Raw genomic sequence first — 1,577 nt, 5'->3', positions numbered from 1 at the left:
AAATTCCAAAATTCATTTTCAAGTGAAAATTGGAAATTTTATGGCCAAACACTGATTTCGAAAAAAAATAAAAAAAATTCAAAAAAAAAAAAAAGTGCAAAATTTCTTATGTCCAAACGAAGTTTTGGTTTAAGAAAGTTTCCTCCTGACAGTCACATCGAAGAACACTTTTCTGGCTTTATCCCTGAATAATATAAACAGATTTAAACAACTAAGTAGTACTCCATATATAAAAGCATAATTCCTATGCTAATCTAATTATCTGATTAGTATAACAAAAATAAAATAGTTTGTATTTAGTAAGATATCTAAAACTGGCCGGCCTGTAATAAAACTACATCTGACTTAATCTCTAACCCTCCCCCACACTTTACCCTACTTCTTTTTTCAAAACAGGAAAGCCCTTAAATTGTCTCATATTCCCTTGTGTCAATCAGATCGATCAAACCAAACAATATAATCATCTCCAAGATACTCTCTTTTTTAATGGAGTCTTTTCATGACCAAGACTACAATATGAATAATAACTCGTCAACTACTCATGATCAAGAAGTTGACCAGCCAAAATTAGAAAATGGAGTTGGCAGATCTTATGAGTGTGTTTTCTGCAAAAGAGGTTTCAACACTGCCCAAGCTTTAGGTGGCCATATGAATATTCATAGAAAAGACAGAATTAGAAATAGATCAATTAGTCAGAGTTCGATCATCAACTCCAACAATAAGTATGATCAAATCCAGAACCATGTTGGGGCGGCAACCCATTTAAGTTATCGGACATATTTTCCTGCTCATTCTTCTGCATCCACTACTGCTCCAGTCTTGGTACATGATAATAACAATAATCGGCAGTGCCTGAATTTGTTTGGAGACGATTGGCGTGTGAGTTTAAGCTTGGAATTTGGTGCAGCTGGGCATGTTAGAGAAACTATGGAAAAGAATAAGGGGACAGAAGATGATTTGGATTTGGAGCTTCGATTAGGCCATGATCCTTAAATTACCAAGAGTATGAAGATTAGTATAATATTGGAATTATTGTACAGCAAGGTGTACTAAGAAGTTCATGTAGTCCAACGCCAAAGTCACTATGATTATTACAAATGGTGTAAAGCAGATTCACGTTAGACTGGTAAGCGATATGAGTACTACTGCTATTTGTTATATATGTTTAATTATCTGAAAATCTACCCTACCTATATATTAGGGTTTTGTATGTTACGAATTTAGACAGTGTATTATCCATCCGCTCCTCTATTTTTCAATAAATGCGGATTCTATTTTTTGTTTTTCTTTTAAGTTCTTTCTATAAGATCCTTCATGTGCTTAATCCGTTCTTGTTTTGCCACATCAATTTTATTGTCTAATGAAGCTGTTAATATTTGAGGAAAATAACAAGGAGATTTAGTTAGTCCGACCCCTTTGTGTCCTCACGTTCAAGAATGTATTTTTTGCTACATTTGCATTAAAATACTGTAGTAATTTGTTTTATCAGTTCATCCAAATTGTCAAAACTCTTATATAGGTATATAGAGGGTATAACATCTTAAATATAAGGTACCATGTTTTAGAAGAGCATTGGA

General features: G+C 33.3%; 1 protein-coding gene across 1 annotated transcript; it reads left to right on the top strand.

Moving 5' to 3' along the window:
• LOC109241178 (transcriptional regulator SUPERMAN-like) lies at window positions 462–1,279 on the top strand. The gene has a single exon (XM_019407897.1). It carries the CDS (start codon window positions 487–489, stop codon window positions 991–993), a length of 507 nt encoding a protein of 168 aa, XP_019263442.1. The 5' UTR covers window positions 462–486; the 3' UTR covers window positions 994–1,279.

Source organism: Nicotiana attenuata, chromosome 1, assembly GCF_001879085.1.
Source record: "Nicotiana attenuata strain UT chromosome 1, NIATTr2, whole genome shotgun sequence".
NCBI classification, from domain to species: Eukaryota; Viridiplantae; Streptophyta; class Magnoliopsida; order Solanales; family Solanaceae; genus Nicotiana; species Nicotiana attenuata.
This window is presented reverse-complemented; position numbering and strand designations above follow the sequence as displayed.

Excerpts from the sequence above, each read along its gene's own strand:
- LOC109241178 (XM_019407897.1), top strand. The coding sequence starts at position 487 with ATGGAGTCTTTTCATGACCAAGACTACAATATGAATAATAACTCGTCA.